The sequence below is a fragment of the Fusarium pseudograminearum genome, chromosome 1, assembly GCF_000303195.2.
Source record: "Fusarium pseudograminearum CS3096 chromosome 1, whole genome shotgun sequence".
NCBI classification, from domain to species: domain Eukaryota; kingdom Fungi; phylum Ascomycota; class Sordariomycetes; order Hypocreales; family Nectriaceae; genus Fusarium; species Fusarium pseudograminearum.
The window spans coordinates 3707-20047 of record NC_031951.1 but is presented as its reverse complement, the minus strand read 5'-3'; the positions used below and the strand labels follow the sequence as shown (position 1 = coordinate 20047).

Here is a 16341-nt window from a genome sequence, read left to right as displayed (position 1 = left end):
ATCAGTACTACTCGATTCGCCAAAACAACGGGGGTAGCTTAGTTCCATATGTCCGCGTTTACCAAGATGATGATAGGATCGGAAATAGATACCCTACGAGTGCGTCTCAGACAAAGACATGGATTGACGCACTGTTCCAATTCACTATTCCTGAGAGTGGAGAGACTAGGATTTGGTTTATTGCCAGCAGTCCTCAAGGTGAATGGATCAACAATAGCGATGACGATTGCATGCCCGAATGGGTTCATCGACCTAACTCATTCGCATTGGACTCGGTACAATGTAGCTCATAGTGTAACACAACAAGATGTAAACTATAGAAGAAAGTCTATATCCAAGCAGTTATTTACACCCTGAAAGGAACTTATACCTAATGTAGGTTGCATTCCGTTGGAATATAGTAAAGGTCGTACCTTATCATGTTAGCATACTGGAGGACAAGGTTAAAATGGTACTTATCTTGTATATCGTTGCTTTAATCAGTATCCGGCTGATGAGTTCGAAAATGCCTTCTCCATGTCCACAAGCAATCGTAAACCACGCTCATACTAAGTCTATTTCTGACTTGTTTCAACTGTAAATCTGTGACTGTAACACCCCCGACAACGGCAGGATCAGGAAGAGCGCAAAAGAAGCCAATGATGTCACCTAGCCGAGCTGGTAGATCGTTGTTCACAACACTCATCTGTCGAAGTGCAGTAATAGCAGACTCCAGAAGTTGTTTGCCACCTTGAATATCTATGATGGTGTTGAAAAATCCATTTGTAAGGATCTTAAGCAGAACGAATGCAGCGTTGACATATGTCTGGTAACAGAAGAAAGGGTAATAGTCAAAGAATCCTTGGGGTCGTTCATTAAGCCGTTGGCTAAGGTCCATGAGATTGTAGGCTGTGGAGAAGAGTGCTACAGTTCGGTTTTTGTAACCCTCCATTGCAGAATGGTCGAAAAGGTAGAAGGCCTGAAGATGCAGTCTTGCAGCCATGCAATACCAAGTCTCGATGTCTTGGCAGGACGATGAGAAAATGCGAATATTTGTAGAAGATAGATTTAGTACTTACCACAGGACCCAGAAAGTCGCTTCTCAAGCTCATCCAGATCCGAATTCAGTAGATTATACATGGTCGATCGTTCACGCGTCAAGGCGCCTTCAGCATCTGTCGGGATAGGTCTCGCAAATGATGAGGAGACACGAAGCTTGAACCTTTCTATTTGAAGTTGCAAATAAAAAGGTGAATCAGCTGCAGAGGACTCGACTGATGGAGTCTCGTACATCTGGAAGAATAGCGGTAGGCCGCAACCAATGCTGACACTAATGCAAACGAATGTAGGTCAGTATGGGGTTAAAGCTTAATTGCTCAGTGCCAAGACTAACCTTATAGCCACAATGTTACATGCCTCCCAAGTCTGTGCCCATTCGGAACGCTCAGATACATCGAGCTGTAATGGAACTTTGACAAAGTCTTGAGCATCAAGGGCACAATGAAGACCCATCTGCGTACTCATTTGTAGCATGCTACCCACAAGCATAAAGGTAGGTTCTGACGTGCTGCTGCTTGTGGGAAACGGCCAAGTACACAAGAGACAGAGGGCACGGATGGTCGAGATGGAGTACGACATCGACCGTAGGGTTTTCCACAACAAGTCGGTTACATTTCTAGCCAGTCTGGGTAGGAGGGTCGGTTGCGATTTCTGCCGTCTTGCTGCCACGGCCATGATTACCCAGAACAGCAGCTCTGATCTTTCATAATAATCGTGTGGACTTTTCTCCTCGTCGATGAGAGGAAGGTACGGATGGTTGTACTTGATACACCTAAGCGGGTAGGGAAAAGGAAGGTTGGCAAGGTGCAACAAAGGGTATCTGCGAAAGGGCTTACATATTGAACAACTTATCAATCTCGTCTATTTGAAGAATTATATTACCAAGTGCTCGTGGCCGTGCTAACGGGAAAAATGAGGCGCGATCGTGAGTTGGTTGGTCATTGCCAGGACGAGTCGTAAGACATTACAGGTCCGTATCATTAGTTACAGAGCTGCTGCCCAAGGTGGTGGCAGGTGGGAAGTTTATAGATCCTGGTGAAGATTCGTGCCTCACTGGGGAGAAATTGAGACCAGTATTGGTCTGGTTCAAAGTATTAAACACGGCACCAGGTGTCCCAACGGACGCTGGAACGGGCCAGTTGGTTTCGTTATGCTGGGATGAGTTTGATGGGTTGCTCTGGCTAGCTCGCAACTGCTCTCGCAAGCTCTGTACCTCAATTTCCAGGTCCGTCGATTGTCTACAGATTTGGTAAGAATAAACATTCGGCATACCTGACTTGGACTTTACCTTCGTTTTCTAGTCCGACGAAAGCCATCGTCAATTCTACAGCCAAGTCCGAGACGTCTGCACCGAGTACAAGAATCCGACTCGGTCAAAACCTGTGCAGAGATGAGGTCACATCGAAGCTATGCGGATGGTCAGTGCCAGGTAGTGGGTTGATAATGTTGGAATGTTGAGAGGATCCGCACCTTTTGCTGTTTACACTCATTACACGCTTTTCGGCGACTGGACATTTTATCGGCCTGATCGGCACTGAAATCGGATCGGCCAGGTCCAGATTCAGATTCATCTTCTATTCCTCTAGATGATTGCATCGGGGGCGGTAATCCCCATGGAATTTACATTGGGCTGAGTGGTATGTTAAGGACGACATTTCGCATGTCCGATGCGGCGGGGACGAGGTGATGCTAGCGCTAATTTCACTATAACGTGTTGAAGCATGCTAAAACCCAGTAATTGCATTAACGCATATCCTACGATTTTGTGGTGCGAATATCCTGATACTATTCTATAGCCTAACGGCTCTTTACAAAGTTGCTTAAACTCTAGACCTTGCTATAGAGGCTGCTGCCAACAGCATTATCCACAGCCGTCGCTTGTTCCAATCCCACAATAGTGAAAAGCTTCTTGGGGGTAAACTTCTTATCCAACCCGGTCCTTCCCGTCTCCTTGATCTGAGTAAATACATCCTTGATAGCTTGATAGGCCGGGCCGATGGACGCAAAAGGAAAGATGATAAGTTTGAACCCAAAATCCGCAGCTTCAGCGGGTGTCCACGATGGAGTCGCTCCATGCTCCACCATGTTCAGCAGCATAGGCGTAGGAGCCATGATCCGGCATACTTCTCGAGCCTCTTCCTCTGTGGTGATACCTTCGAGGAAGCCAACATCCGCGCCAGCCTTGACAGCAGCCTAAAGCCTGCTAATAGCCTCGTCGAAGCCATGGGTCTGCAGAGCATCGGTTCTGGCAATAATAACGATATCAGAACCAAGTTCCTTGCGAGCATTATAAGCGGCAGCGATGCGCTGTTTAAAGGTCTCGACATCGACCACGGCCTTGCCACCGAGGTGACCGCATCGCTTGGTCTGAATTTGATCCTCAATGTGGAGGCCAGCAACGCCAGAGCGGTGGTATTGCGCGACAGTTCGAGCCACCATATTGGGGCCACCGTAGCCGGTATCGGCGTCAGCAATCAAAGGAACAGATCTGTCGAGGTTTGCGATCATCTCGGCGTGTTCGCGCATATCATTAAGAGACGCGAATCCAAGGTCGGGCTGGCCAAGCTTGGATGCGACAGTACCAGCTCCGGTCTGCATTGCAAGTTAAACTGGGGCAATCAAGAGGTCAAAGGCTAGGCTAGTCTTACCATGTAGAAGCACTCGAATCCCACCTCAAGTGCAATGCGTGCACTGAAACCTTCGTAAACACCTGGTGCGACCAGTATCTCGTTTGATTCCAGCCTCTGACGAAGCTTGGTAGCATTGGAGATGGAAGAGGCATTGTGCCTATTGCTGTGACCGTTAGTGGTGCCGTTAGACATGTTGATAGATAGTTGTTTCTGGATTGACTCGTGTTGTAGTGCTGTTGCTTTGTTGTATTTGTTCCATTCTATCATCGAAGAGACTCTACAGTTACATAAGTAATCAATTCCACGTTGGTTACGTTATCATCAGATTGGCGTTCCGAGTCGCAATGATGCCAAGTGACCGATCGGACTTCTGCAAGTCCGATCTGTCAACACTCTACCACCCATCTGTAGTCCGATCGGCATCCGATCGCACATCATCGGACTGCAATTCCCCCACATTCTTCCCCAGATGTACTAATCCGGGGCCCCGCACGCTTGTGCCCATGCCGATGCGAAATCGTGGGAGAGTGAAAACCACATGCAAGGTTTGTATAAGGGTATATGAACCAAGCATCCCTAACTTCAACAGTCATCTTCTCTAACAGCAGCGCGAGAATCTCATCAAAATTTTCATCCAATCTATTTCTTCACAGACATTTCAATCTCAATTGTCATTGTCAACATGTCGACCGAGAAGAACATCTCTTCTGTTCCTCAAGACAATCATTTTTCTCTTCATGCCAAGATGTCCCATGAAGAGAACCGCCTGAAGAACAAAGAGTCCGAAAATGGCGTTGTCGATTATGAAACTCCTGAATGGAAGCAGAGCGAGAAGAGTCTTGTTCGCAAGCTTGACATGACACTTATGCCCATGGTTTGGATTCTTTACATGTTTAACTATCTTGACAGGAACAACATCGCGTAAGTATCCATCAGATGCTACCCATTCTCTTTGGTCAATTGGACCTGGGCTAACCTTTTTCCGGGCATAGGCAGGCCCGTCTTGACGACTTTGAAGCAGACCTCGGTCTCGTCAACAATCAATTCAACATCGCAGTATCTATTCTCAATGTTGGCTACATGCTCGCGCAGCTTCCTTCCAACATGATCCTTACAAGAGTTCGCCCGAGTATATATCTACCATCATGCGTCATTGTCTGGTCTTGTGTTTCGGCTGCCACTGCTGGAGTGACCAGCTTCTCCGGCTTGATCGCAGTACGATTTGTTCTTGGTGTTGTAGAGGCACCATTCTTTCCAGGTGTAAGTAACTCAATCTGATTTGGGTCCCTGGACCAAGTTCGCAGTTCAGAACTGACATGCGCGGATGCAGTGACAGGCTTTCTTTATGCTTTCTTCCTGGTATACCCGCAAGGAGCTCGCCCTTCGCACTGCGGTCCTCTATTCGGGTCTTGTCATAGCTACGGCCTTCTCCGGCCTCATTGCAGCAGGCATATTCGCGGGTCTATCGGATACCGCCGGCCTTCATGGCTGGCAGTGGCTCTTCATCTTGGAGGGTGCCGGTAGCGTTGTTGCCGCCATCTTGGCCTTCACCCTACTTCCAGACTTTCCAGAGTCCACAACTGGAAGCCAAAAGTGGCTGTTGACAGATCACGAGCGTCAGGTAGCTATCCAAAGGATTGCCCTGGATCGCGTTTCTCTGCCCGAAACTGACCGGTCTGTCTGGCATGGTCTTGGTCTTGCTGTCAAGGATATTCGAACCTGGATTTTCGTAAGTTTCTATTCTATGCCACGTCTCAAATAGGAATTAACCGTTGACCAATCTTTCACAGGTAATCATCCTATGTGCCAATCACACGGCATACGGGTTCAATAACTTTTTTCCCACGTCAGTCCCAACCCTTCTTTTCTACATTTGAAGATCGCTAACCTTCCTTCTCCATTAGTATCGTTCGCTCCATGAATCTCGGCAATCGTACCATCACACTAGTCCTCACGGCTCCCCCGTATCTGTTCGGTGCCGCTGCTTCCTTCTTGGTGGCTTATTCAAGTGATCGTTTCAACGAGCGCGGTTACCATATCAGCGTCCCAATGGTCTTTGCTATCATCGGCTTCATCATTTCAGTGGCAACCCTCAATAATGCTGCCAGGTATGCTGCGTCGTTCTTCTACTGCGCCGGCGCCTTTGCTGCCAATGCGGCAGTTTATTCCTGGGCAGCCTCCTCGTTGAATCAAACGCCCGAGAAGAGAGCATGCGCGACTGCTATCGTCAATTTGCTGTCGCAACTTGGCAACATCTGGAGCCCTTATTTCTTCCCTGCATCAGATGGGCCACGCTATGTTATGGCTATGCTACTTATGATGGCCTTCTCTGCGCTCAGTATTGTTGCATCATTATTGATGAAGTTTCTGCTTAAGAAGGATAACAGGAAGCTGCTTGCTGAAGGAGAGCAGTCTGGTAGAGCTGTTAAGCTCTATACTACTTAAGTCTAGCATTTATATACTTATATGTAGGATTAATTTAGCCAAGACATAGCTTCAATCAGTAGTATCCTCAACTAGGTGAATTTCTTCCTATTATATAAAATTTTTATTCATACGTTTACTAGATTGGCTCTAAATACATGAGGAGGCCTCTGCCGTGGGTTAAGATGGGCAGTCGAGATGCATAAAGACACCATAGCAATGGTATGAACTAATAGTAGATAGTACACCCAGCTATCGGTGCTCAATTGAGATCATGAACACGATTAATCAAGCAATTAACTGATACAACGGCCGTTGTCAGGGAAGGGAGTAAAGGCTAGATCAGCTCCAAGGAGTGCGTTGAAGAGAGGAGGTCGTCCGGCACCAGTCCTGGGATCATCGCCGATCATATCCAAAGGAAATCCTAGGTCAAATGGCTGAATCGAATCGATGGAAGAAATTTCCTCCTTGGTGAGAACGACATCCAGGGCCTTGATGTTATCCTCGAGATGAGAGACCTTTCGTCCGCCGATAATAGGAAAAACGTTTGGAGCCTTGCTGCGGATATAAGCGAGGGCAATTTGCTGGATAGTCGCAGAACCATGACTCGAAGCAATTTTCTCCAGTGCATCGCTAATAGCCACACTCTCGGGAGATGGATTATCTCCTCGGCCACCATCGCTGTTTGCAGCGCGTGCTTCCCTCTGAGCCTTGGTCTGCAGTTGTCCTCCCATCAAAACGTTCCAAGGGCAGAGAGCCATTCCATAGTGTCTAGCCATTGGAACAATCTCTCGCTCAAATGCCCTGTCCACAAGATTCCATCGACCCTGGTATACGGAAAAGGGTGTTTTTCCATGAGCACGAGCATACTCATTTGCAGCAGAGACAACCCATGCTGGAGTATCAGATACACCCAGATAGAGAACCTTGCCCTGCTTCACAAGGACATCGAGAGAGTCCATGATCTCTGGAATCGAAGTTGACCAATCCCAAAGATGAACGTAAAAGAGGTCGATGTAGCTAGTCTGGAGCTTTTTCAAGGATGCCTCGAGGGAAACAAACATGCTTTTCTTCGAGTTGCCGCCATAGTTGACTGCTCGGCCGGAATTCTCGTGATAGCGACGGTAGTTGATGGTGTATTTGGTAGCGATGAAAAGCATGTCGCGGTTATCACGGAGCTTCATCCAGTCACCGATGAGAGTCTCGGATTGCTCATCTTGGTAGTTGTTGGCAGTATCGATAAAGTTACCACCAAAGTCATAGTAGCTATCGAGGAGCTTGTGGGACTCGGCCTCTTTCATGATGCCCATGAACTCCCAGGCTCCACCAATGGACATGGCTCCAAGAACGAGAGGGGATACACGAACGCCAGCAGTGGTGGCTAGGATTCTGTACCGGCCAAGCTCTGTCTTGGGAGGAACTGGACCGTCTTGAGGCGCCATGATGAATGTCTGATGAAAGATGGAATGGTTGAGAGTTGATGATGATTGAGTGGTAGTTTGTTATACTAGATAGAATAGGAGATGTTCTTGGACTTTGACCAGTTTTATAGTACTGTGATATCGTTGACGCGTCTTCGGACTTAAGCAGGTTAGCTCCCTGATAATAAGGTTTCCATCTCCCATACTGTCTTGACGTGCTTGATATATCCACTCCAAATCGGCTCATCTTTAAACCTTAAATGGAGGAAACCTTCAACAGTGCAGTTCGGAGTTGTCGACTATTCCGAATGTACGAACCTGAGCACCGTAGCCAACCAATGGCTTATCTAACTCTACCATGCTTCCTGACATCCTTGTTGATGTCTACCGATGCAACTGCCGAAGTCCACTAATGCAAGTTGCTGATATCAACAGGGTTAAGCTATTGGAATGAGAAGCGGACATGAACCAAACCAGACCAGCCCCGCAGTGCCGGAGTTAAGGTTAAGATATTATATACAAGGATGGAAGGCGGCAATCTATCCTTCAGAGCGGACGACCCTCCACTTGTGTCAGTCTAGGTACTATAGCAACCATTGTTTCACCACAACCCACTTCCAAGATGACGTGTTAACGACTCGGTCAATTCATCATGGCAGATAATGTACTTGGGAATCGCCTGACTAAGCTCAATGAGGTATCTGTTGGTTTCCTAGAAAGCTGAGTCTAAAAGCTTGGGAACTCATCTATGCATACAGCGAATTTTTGTATTCCTGTTCTTTATCGGCCAGACCAGAACACACACAACCTTCCCAAGCGAACATCCAAAACACCATCGTCATAGCATCTAGAACTTCAAAAATTTAGTTCATCACAGGTGCATCTTCAGTATCCAAACATTGATCATCGAGCCAGGCGGTTTCAGAACGCCCTTTGCAGCGAATCACCAGATCAGTGATCAGGGTATCTCACAGGACTATATGGCTCACTCTTTCAGTTTCTTAGAGCTGTGATTGCAAGTTTCTATTATTATTTTCCGCCTCAGAAAAATCTCCAACATTCAGTGAACGAATACACCACATTTCTATTGGATCGAATTGTAATCGCGACATGTAGGAGTACGAAAATGACAAATGATGGACTAACCCTAGAGTACTGATCGTCTCGCTAGTCTGACCCTGGCTTCCGGTCCGTCTTAGCTAACCTAAGAATGGCAGAAAGAGGGTCTGAGGCGGTAGAGAAGCACTATCATTAGCTGACAAGTTCCATTAAACCCAAGACAGATTAACTTACAGTCTTAGTGCTGTTATCTGATCACCCGCTTGTGTGCTGCACTAAGCCAGATGTACTCATTTATCACCATAGTTTTGCAGATCACCAACCATTCAACTGTAATCTCTATCCAAGGCAAGCTGAAATCTTGATCACGTCGATCATGCAGTGAAGAGCGGGGTAGTTTACTTGTCACGTTTTCAGACATTTTCTTTAAAAACCTAAGCACCCTTCACCGTCTAGACAGAAGCCATGTCCTAGTCTAGTTCATTTTCTGTCGTCTTTTAGGATGGCTACTGTAGCTCCTCAATCTGACCCTCAGGTCAAAAACCCCACGGGCAAGACGACAATACCAGAGTCTGAAAGTCGCGTACCTATTTGCGACTGGACTGAAAAGGCTGAAATAAAGCTGAGAAGAAAGTCAGTAACTCTCGATACTCATATCATCTGCTGCCCACTAACATAGCATCAGAATTGACTTCACAGTCTTACCTATTCTCATGCTCGGCCTCTTCGCCCTGCAACTCGACAGAGGAAATGTAGGCTACGCCATGACCACAAGCTTCACCGATGATCTCGGCATAACCAAAGACATCGTCAACTATGGTAACCAGCTCATGCTAGCAGCCGTCGTCATCTTTGAGATTCCATTCAACATGGTTTTGTCACGAATCGGCCCTGCCCTTTGGCTTATCATACAGGTATTTGCCTGGGGAACAATTGCAACAGCCCAAGCAGCTATACACAATAAATCCGGATTCTACGCGACGCGTTTCCTACTGGGAATGTGGGAGGCTGGATACCTGGCTGCTGCGCTAACGATAATCGCGTCATTCTACACACGGAAAGAAATGGCACTGCGCGCAACGCTGGTGTATGTTGGGAATTACGGCTCTGCTGGCGTGAGTGGACTGCTTGCCGGTCTGATCTTCAGAATCCCAGAGACAAGCGGTTTGAAGCGATGGCAGTGGCTTTTTCTCATCGATGGTCTCTTTACTATACTCGTTGGTGTCGTCTTTATCTTCATCATGCCCCGCTCGACGACCGATACGCTTCCACTCGCCGGGATCAAGAAGTTTAATGTCTTCACCGACAAAGAGAGAGATATTCTTGCCAAGCGCGTCATTCTAGATGATCCGCGCAAATCAGTGAAGCTATCTGGAATCAGTCCCATGACTGCGCTGCGCATTTGTTTAACCAACTTTCCAATGTGGGGTCATTTCAGCATCAACGCTGTCAACATTACTCCCAAAGGAGGGTTGGTCTTTTACACGCCTACCATCATCAAGAATCTTGGCTTCACTGCATCTACCGCCAGTTTCTTATCGGCCGTTCATAACTTTGGAGTATGCATCTTGTCAATCTTCGTGTCGTGGGTCAGCGACAAGACATTGCTACGAGGCCCGATTTGTTTATTGTCTGGCGTGTATTCGCTTGTGTTCTCAGGTGTTCAATATGCTGTTGTTGGGAGTAGCGACGTCTGGATGAAGTACGCTATTCTGACACTTCTTAACTCTGGTGTGGCAATAGCCCAGGCGCTCAATGATGCGTGGTTTAGCATCAACACTCACGATCCGCAGATTCGATGCATTGGCATTGCCCTGGCTGTTACAGGTTCCAACGTTGGAGGACTAGCCGGGCAGAATATCTTTCAAGAGAGTGACGCGCCATATTACCCTAAGGGGTTTCTGAAGATCTTATGTCTTTATGCAGGTAGCATTGTACTAATTGCTGGTATGATATTGTACTACTGGAACGATAATCGCAAGATGAAGATGGCGGGAGAGCTGGAGGATGCTGATGACGCCGAGGCATCAAATGGGGTACAGGGGAAGAGAGTTTTGAATCAGCTGTAAAAACTCATTATCGTATGGAAATTAGGCTAATGTCGGCAAGCCGATTTAACTGATGTACCTTTGTCCCTCGTAACGGGGGCCTCTATTTTTGGGTTACTTGGTGCAGCGGTCCTTGGCGACAGCTAATGAAGGGTATCACGAGTTAACAGTCTCTGGGAATCTAAAAGTATTAGCATTTGTGATTTAGGTCAAGACAATATCATTCCAGATGGGCTAGTCATTGAAGCGACGCATCAGTGTCAAGGAAAAGCTCCCTTCTAAAACATGTAGGAGGATACAGAGTTGAGATATAAAGAAGATAATTAACCAATGCTAGAAGTGTAGTGTCAGAAGTGTAGATGCATTCAGAGTGCCTATGCCGTCTTTTTCTTACAGGAATCCCAGTAATGTATCATAAAATTGCACAGAAACTTGAGCAATATCCAGACCGCATTGAAAAACTTTCGAAGATATTTCCAGTATATTCGCCTGTGAGTAACGGCGGTATAGAGGCAAGCTAAAGCTGTTAGAGGATACGCGTCCGGAGTAACAGCAGCAAACATCAACGCCCATATTACTAGGATAGAAGCGTATACAAAGACAACACAGAGAAGCGTAGCCTTTGACGCAAAGGGTGAGAAAATGTCTTGTCTTGGGAGGGTCGACGATCGGTTCAGGTTGAAGCTAGCTGATTTAAATGGAATTTGCATTGCGCACCCTGCTTGGGTATAACTGGGTTAAGATAGCAATATAATTCAGATTCTAGTAGCTGTTACTTGGTGCTTGCCGCATAATGCTACTAGTTGGATAAACTGTAACTATCACTTAATTTTATAGTCTAATTTAGACTTTCCTTATAGGGCTATAAACAGTCTAGCCTTTAAAAGTAAAGGGAGAACTAGTGCAATATTCTAAGCAAGTAGCACTATAGTATACTTTATTAATAATATTAAGGATAGAGAAAACCCTTATAAATTAATTGACTTAAGAATAATTAAAATATATTAAAGATAGGATAGTTTAATATATAATTTATTCTTCTATTTATTAGATTAGTTTAGGTATAGTGCGCTAGCGCCAAGAAAGTTAAGAAGACGAACTGCTAATATAGGAGTTATATAAAGTTCACTATGACCACTTATTGGTCCCCTCACTGCTGCAGTCGAAGATCGCCATGGGGATGGGAGGCATCAGGTGAGTCTCAGCCACTGCAAAAATCGGGCTTGGCTGGCTAACAGACTGCGCCTTCAGCCCAATGCTTGATGTTTGAGAGGTAGGTAACGGCGAGGCTGCCTGGCCACGGTGTTGAACTACCAGGTCAACCGTACTTTGCTTGTCCCACGCCCCAATGATCGCGAGAAACTAGAATCGTTACGACGTCACTTTGAGCAGACGCCGCATCTGGCACCCTCTCACGCCGGCTTACTCTACAAGAATGTTAGTATCGTCAAGGGGAGACCCAGCAGCCGCGAAGGCGGCCTGTCAAAACTGGCTATTTTGCTACTACAGGCACATTTTTGGTACTACCAATTTTGCCGTTATGAGGTGATTGGTTGAGACAGTGGCTGAGTACCTATAATGTGACAGGCAGGCGACGGGCTGCATTCGATCTGCAGGTGGCCGTTGCGCAATGCATCAATCAGCTCCAATGGATTTTGAAGGCGGGATATCGCACACACATGGACATTGGCAAGGCAGACTGTCGGCTTGAAAATGCGTCTTCTCCGGTTTTTACCGTGGTTCATAATACCGATCCAGGAGCCCAGCTTTGTCCGCCTTTGTTGAATATTTCGTCCCATACCAGGCTTTAATTCGCCATGGACCCCGTTTCGGCTCTTGGCATCGCGAGTGCTAGTGCCCAGTTTGTTACCTTTGCCTCACAATTGATATCCGCCACCGCAGACATCTACGACTCAGCAAGCGACGCCTCCGCATACATCTCCAACTTGGGCAGTGTTTATTCCCAGCTAAAAAGACTTTGCCAGAATCTGAACCAAGCATCCCAGAAAGTGTCCATAGATCAAGCCGCAACAAGTTCTCAAACCACAACCACCGACACATATCATGCTGCACCCACCTTCAATTCATTTGTGCAAGGAGGTCATACAGACGTTCTTGATGGTACAAGTGAAGTCGAATTACGCATGGGCAATGCCTTGCCGGAATTGCAACAGGTGTACTCTACTCTTCAGGATGTCGTCAAGAGTTGCGAACAGGACTCCGCCCTTATTCTCTCCCTCCTCTCAAAGCTAAAGCTAGAGAGTGGTGTCGGATCTTTAACCAAAAGCTTTAAAGTGGCAATCAAAATGATCTGGAAGAAGGATGAAATCCAGAGAGTAGACGAGAGGCTCAAGCGGTCTCAGGCTATTTTGATTGCCACCATGGCGCGCATATCCAAGTCTGTAACGACCACCCACATACATGTAAAATTCTAACGTGTCGTAGTATCTACCACATTCAGCATTCTCGAGAGTTGGCTGCGCTACGGAGCGAGAGTCAACTTTTAGGCGCGAGATACTCGGAGCAGCTCTCGATCATGCAAAACACACTGAGAAATATCGAAAAGGGGAGAAAGTTCTCTCCGAGTGCCGAAGCGTTCAAAGATGAGATCGACACTCTGGAGAAAATGATGCGCCAGTCTTCGCTGTCTGAGGCCAGGGTGCGCAAGGAGCTTGATATCATACGGTCACTGAGCTTCAAGACGAGACAATTCCGTTACAACGCCATCTGTGACGCGCACCATGAAACCTTCCGATGGGTTTTTACACCCCCAAGTGATCAGTCAACGCACCTAAGTATAAAGCAGCGAGAGTCTCAGACAAAGCTTCTAAAGTGGCTTGAGCACGGCAGCGGAGTATTCTGGGTTTCCGGGAAGCCTGGGTCGGGCAAGTCGACCTTTATGAAGTTTGTTGCAGATCACCAGAGGACTGTGGAAGCACTTTCACGATGGGCTCATCCACGTCGAGTCATTGTTTCCAGTTGCTACTTCTGGAGCTCAGGGTCCAAGATGCAGAAGTCACTGGTCGGGCTTCTACAGACGCTTCTGTACGATGTGTTTAGATGTTGTCCACAGTTGATTCAGAGTGTTTGTCCTTCTAGATGGTCAGGAGAGGTACCACATGGCGACAAATGGACAGAGAGTGAGCTACGAGCTACTCTATCGCGAATCTCGGAGCAGCCCGACAGAACTTTCAGGTTCTGCTTCTTCATTGACGGACTGGACGAATACGACAGCGTCAACGGCGACCACAGCGATTTCTGCGAATATCTCACGACAATCTCGAGTCGAGATATCAAGATCTGCTTGTCGAGCAGGCCATGGAATGAGTTCAACGACGCCTTTGGCCAAGATCCAGCGTCAAGAATTTTCATTCATGAGCTAACATGGGACGACATATTGCTATACACTCAATATAGGCTTCATAGACACCCACGCTGGAAGTCACTGGAATCACAGACAAAGAAAGCCGGCTCCCTAGCTAGAACAGTCGTGACGAGAGCCCAAGGGGTCTTTCTTTGGGTTTTCCTCGTGACAAGGCATCTCAGAGAGGGTCTGGCCAATGATGATAGCTTCACTGACCTGGAGAAGAGGCTTTTGAGCTTACCGACAGAGTTAGAAGCATTCTTCAAGCAGATTTTGGAGTCTGTTTCAAGCTTCTACCATGAGAAAATGGCGGGCGCACTCCAAGTGGCACTCTATGCAAAAGAACCGCTGGATTCGATGATATACAGCTTTATTGGCGACGAGTACGAAGATCCAGATTACTTCCGACATCCCTTAGACCTGGGAAACGATATGAATCCAGATGGCCACCAGGATCAGTTGATAGCGCGACAAAAACAAATTGTCCGTCGACTCAGGGGATGGTGTCGTGGACTTCTGGAGGAGCAACTGGGAAAGATTCAGTTCCTCCATCGGACAGTAGGGGAGTTTCTCAGGACTCGAGAAATGTCAGATTTTCTCGAATCAAAACGTCCAAGATATTTCAATACTGAATTGTCGATACTAAAAGCCTATGTAGCGTGGCTCAAGCTATCCAATCTTGAAGGCGGAAACTTTATGCTGTTTGAAGAGAGCGGGCTACAGGATCTCGCTTTCTGCGAAAGCCCGCTCTACCTGGGGGTTCGTACAGCCCTCACATATGCTTCATACCTTGAACTGGTCGATGAAGTTCCCAAAACGGCCTTGGACTCGCTTGTTGATGAGATGGACCTTAGACTGGCCGAAATGGCCAGGGTTATCAAACCAACACTAGTTGGGCATCATCTGGAGACATCTGAACACGTTTCTGGACTGATTCGGATAATTGCCCTTGACCTGCCTTTGATGGGTTATCTTTCCAGGAAGCTTATGGCAGAACCAAGCTTTCTCTCCATCTTCAGCCAGTCAGCAATATCCATGGTGCTATGGACTCCAACTCTGTCACACAAAATATGGCCAACTGAAAGTCGCCAAAAGCTCGAGTACGTGCTCAAGGCTGGGTCGAGCCCTAACGAACTGACCGTGGGCTCGATGCACATGATCACGATATGGGAGAAGTTCTTATCGGAGGTTCTTCCAAAAGGATCCGTAACGCGATGGACAAGAGCCGGCCCCAAGTTCCAAGACGCGATCGAACAGGGGCTGGTACAGGTATTCCTGGATTTTGGTGCCAATCCCCAGGCTAGGATCTGGTCGGTCTCTGGTAATGTTGCCCCTGCCTTCACTTTGTTCGTGGCCGCTGCTTTCGACATGGAATGGCACGGCCGAGCTGAAGAAATGTACTTCCAAGCACTGGACTCGTTCATCAAAGGAGGGGCTGCTTTTGACAGCAGTGAGAATTCTCGTAATGAATCTCGACCCTCTGGCTTGGACCAGACTCTCGTTGAATTCTCCATGATCGACTTTGCTGAGTTTGATTCCTTCACGCGTACAACTACCGCGGAACCTGCCCAGGGACACCACGAGGTTATCTTTGGCCGCCTCGAGGCAAAGCTGGATCTAGTTGATTCCTTTGAACAGAAGCCACAGCGTCTCTTTCTCGCCAAATTGCTGAAAAAGATCCTGGCATGCGCCCACAAGGCATCGTGGCCACTGGACAAGTATCAACATCTGATTGATCGAGCCCTACGTGACGAAGATCTACCGCCAGGTGACATTGTCCCTTCACTTTGTCTGAAGCGAAGCGGAACACTTGATTTCGATGAATATGGAAGGAAGATTAAGCGAAGATTATATTAGGACTGGTAAGAGGCTGAGGTTAGGTTCTCTTAAGAATGCTTTAGAGGATATCTAGTAACTGTTATTTAAACTCTAGAGGTAGCTTAGTAGTTAATAATAATATTATTTACTACTTAATATAATAATTATTAAAGCTATTAACTATTTTCTTATATAGTATATTAATAATTTATTTTTTAATTAAGCTATTAATTATTTTAAAATAAATTATTTTTATATATTATATAAAGATATTTATTTAATATATATTATTTTATTATATAATTAATTAATTAATAGTAATATTATTATTTTTTATTTATTTATTATATATAATTTAATATTAAATCTTTTATTTAATTAAAATTAATTTTAATATAATTATCTTTTAAGTTTTATAATATATATTTAATTAAAATATTTAAATTAAAATAAAATATAACTAATTAAGAAGTTATTAATATAGTTAATAAGTAAATAGATTAAATAAATAAATAGATTAAAATTCTTAACTTTTTTTA

The 16341-nt window shown here is 46.1% G+C and overlaps 6 protein-coding genes across 6 annotated transcripts, besides 2 other annotated features; 3 read left to right on the top strand and 3 right to left on the bottom strand.

Annotated features, from left to right (window-relative positions):
- Positions 1 to 475: 475 nt before the first annotated feature.
- FPSE_07814 (uncharacterized protein) lies at positions 476 to 1713 on the bottom strand (the record flags this gene model as incomplete). The annotated part of the gene is made up of 3 exons (XM_009260932.1): positions 476 to 1002; positions 1059 to 1309; positions 1373 to 1713. 3 exons carry the CDS (start codon positions 1711 to 1713, stop codon positions 476 to 478), a joined length of 1119 nt encoding a protein of 372 aa, XP_009259207.1.
- Positions 1714 to 2865: 1152 nt separating this feature from the next.
- Positions 2866 to 3860, bottom strand: FPSE_07813 (uncharacterized protein; the record flags this gene model as incomplete). The annotated part of the gene is made up of 3 exons (XM_009260931.1): positions 2866 to 3231; positions 3298 to 3630; positions 3687 to 3860. 3 exons carry the CDS (start codon positions 3858 to 3860, stop codon positions 2866 to 2868), a joined length of 873 nt encoding a protein of 290 aa, XP_009259206.1.
- Positions 3861 to 4350: 490 nt separating this feature from the next.
- On the top strand, positions 4351 to 6113 carry FPSE_07812 (uncharacterized protein; the record flags this gene model as incomplete). The annotated part of the gene is made up of 5 exons (XM_009260930.1): positions 4351 to 4589; positions 4661 to 4928; positions 5005 to 5397; positions 5459 to 5514; positions 5573 to 6113. The coding sequence occupies 5 exons, from the start codon at positions 4351 to 4353 to the stop codon at positions 6111 to 6113; spliced, it is 1497 nt and encodes a 498-aa protein (XP_009259205.1).
- A 275-nt stretch (positions 6114 to 6388) lies between these two features.
- Positions 6389 to 7534, bottom strand: FPSE_07811 (uncharacterized protein; the record flags this gene model as incomplete). Its single annotated transcript, XM_009260929.1, has 1 exon — positions 6389 to 7534. The coding sequence occupies one exon, from the start codon at positions 7532 to 7534 to the stop codon at positions 6389 to 6391; it is 1146 nt and encodes a 381-aa protein (XP_009259204.1).
- A 1540-nt stretch (positions 7535 to 9074) lies between these two features.
- On the top strand, positions 9075 to 10641 carry FPSE_07810 (uncharacterized protein; the record flags this gene model as incomplete). The annotated part of the gene is made up of 2 exons (XM_009260928.1): positions 9075 to 9205; positions 9258 to 10641. 2 exons carry the CDS (start codon positions 9075 to 9077, stop codon positions 10639 to 10641), a joined length of 1515 nt encoding a protein of 504 aa, XP_009259203.1.
- Positions 10642 to 12437: 1796 nt separating this feature from the next.
- FPSE_07809 (uncharacterized protein) lies at positions 12438 to 15841 on the top strand (the record flags this gene model as incomplete). Its single annotated transcript, XM_009260927.1, has 2 exons — positions 12438 to 13018; positions 13066 to 15841. The coding sequence occupies 2 exons, from the start codon at positions 12438 to 12440 to the stop codon at positions 15839 to 15841; spliced, it is 3357 nt and encodes a 1118-aa protein (XP_009259202.1).
- Positions 15842 to 15945: 104 nt separating this feature from the next.
- Positions 15946 to 16192: a microsatellite.
- Positions 16134 to 16323: a repeat region.
- Between the last annotated feature and the right edge of the window lie 18 nt (positions 16324 to 16341).